Here is a 906-nt window from a genome sequence, read left to right as displayed (position 1 = left end):
CCCGCCAGGGGCCCCGGGACCCCGGCGCGGCTCCGCGGGGCGGGGGGAGGCGGCGGGGGAGGGCCCGCAGACACTTGGAGCGGGGAGCGTTTCCAAAACGCACAAAGCGACACTCGCAGAACACAACCCCCCACACCCTCTGTCTGTTCCCCGTTTGGGGGTGACCCCGGGGCCTTTAGCTCTGCTTCTCTGACCAGACCTCTCACTTCGTCCTAGTTTACTGCAGTCCGGGAGTTCTCTGGGAGACGGAGCCTGCCCTTTCCCCACCGCTTTATTCTAAGCCGGCTCAGCCGGAGCCCCGGGCACTCCACGGTTCCCAGCAGCCGCTGCCTGCTCCGACTGCCCTTCCTGGGGGTAACAGCAGCAATGAGCTTCTTTCCCCATATCCCAACCTGGACACTCTCTCTCTACCCCCCAAATAATTTTAAATAATATCCAACTTAAAAAAGGAATACCAGAAGTCACTCAAAAAACAACAAACCAAATCAAAGCCAAACCAAAACACAACAAAACCCACCCATGGCAGGTTCTGTAACCTACAAGCTATTGAACTTGTCATTCCTATCCGGCAAGGAAAGAAAAAAGCTAATTAACGTGTCAGGAGAATTTATTGTTATATGATGTTTTGTGGAAATATGAAACCGGCTTTAAGAAGTTCGGATTTTTGGATGCTTCCCCGCGCTCTCACACAGTTTTAGCTCGCCTGTTCGTTCCCGGCCTTTCTGGCCCTGAGGGTGGAGAGGCGATTCGTCCCCTAGGACATACAAGGACCCAAATACGGCCCAGGCTTCAGCCCCATCCCCGGGTCTCTCACACCCTGGAAAGCTCAGGCCGAACGTCTTTAACCCGCCAGCGGAAGGCGCCCGTCTCCCCCGCGGGGTTGAGCGCCTGTATCCCGCCTGCTGC

The 906-nt window shown here is 56.4% G+C and overlaps 1 protein-coding gene across 1 annotated transcript in view; it reads right to left on the bottom strand.

The window, feature by feature from the left end:
• Nucleotides 1-212: 212 nt before the first annotated feature.
• Nucleotides 213-906, bottom strand: part of VAX1 (ventral anterior homeobox 1) — a 4326-nt gene continuing 3632 nt past the window's right edge. The window contains exon 3 of the mRNA XM_008643208.2: nucleotides 213-348. Coding sequence (XP_008641430.1) covers nucleotides 213-348 — 136 coding nt within the window. The remainder of the gene's footprint in view (nucleotides 349-906) is intronic.

Source organism: Corvus brachyrhynchos, unplaced genomic scaffold (assembly GCF_000691975.1).
Source record: "Corvus brachyrhynchos isolate BGI_N302 unplaced genomic scaffold, ASM69197v1 scaffold319, whole genome shotgun sequence".
Lineage (NCBI taxonomy): Eukaryota > Metazoa > Chordata > Aves > Passeriformes > Corvidae > Corvus > Corvus brachyrhynchos.
The sequence above is the reverse complement of the archived record's forward strand: the minus strand, read 5'-3'. Positions and strand labels throughout refer to the sequence as shown.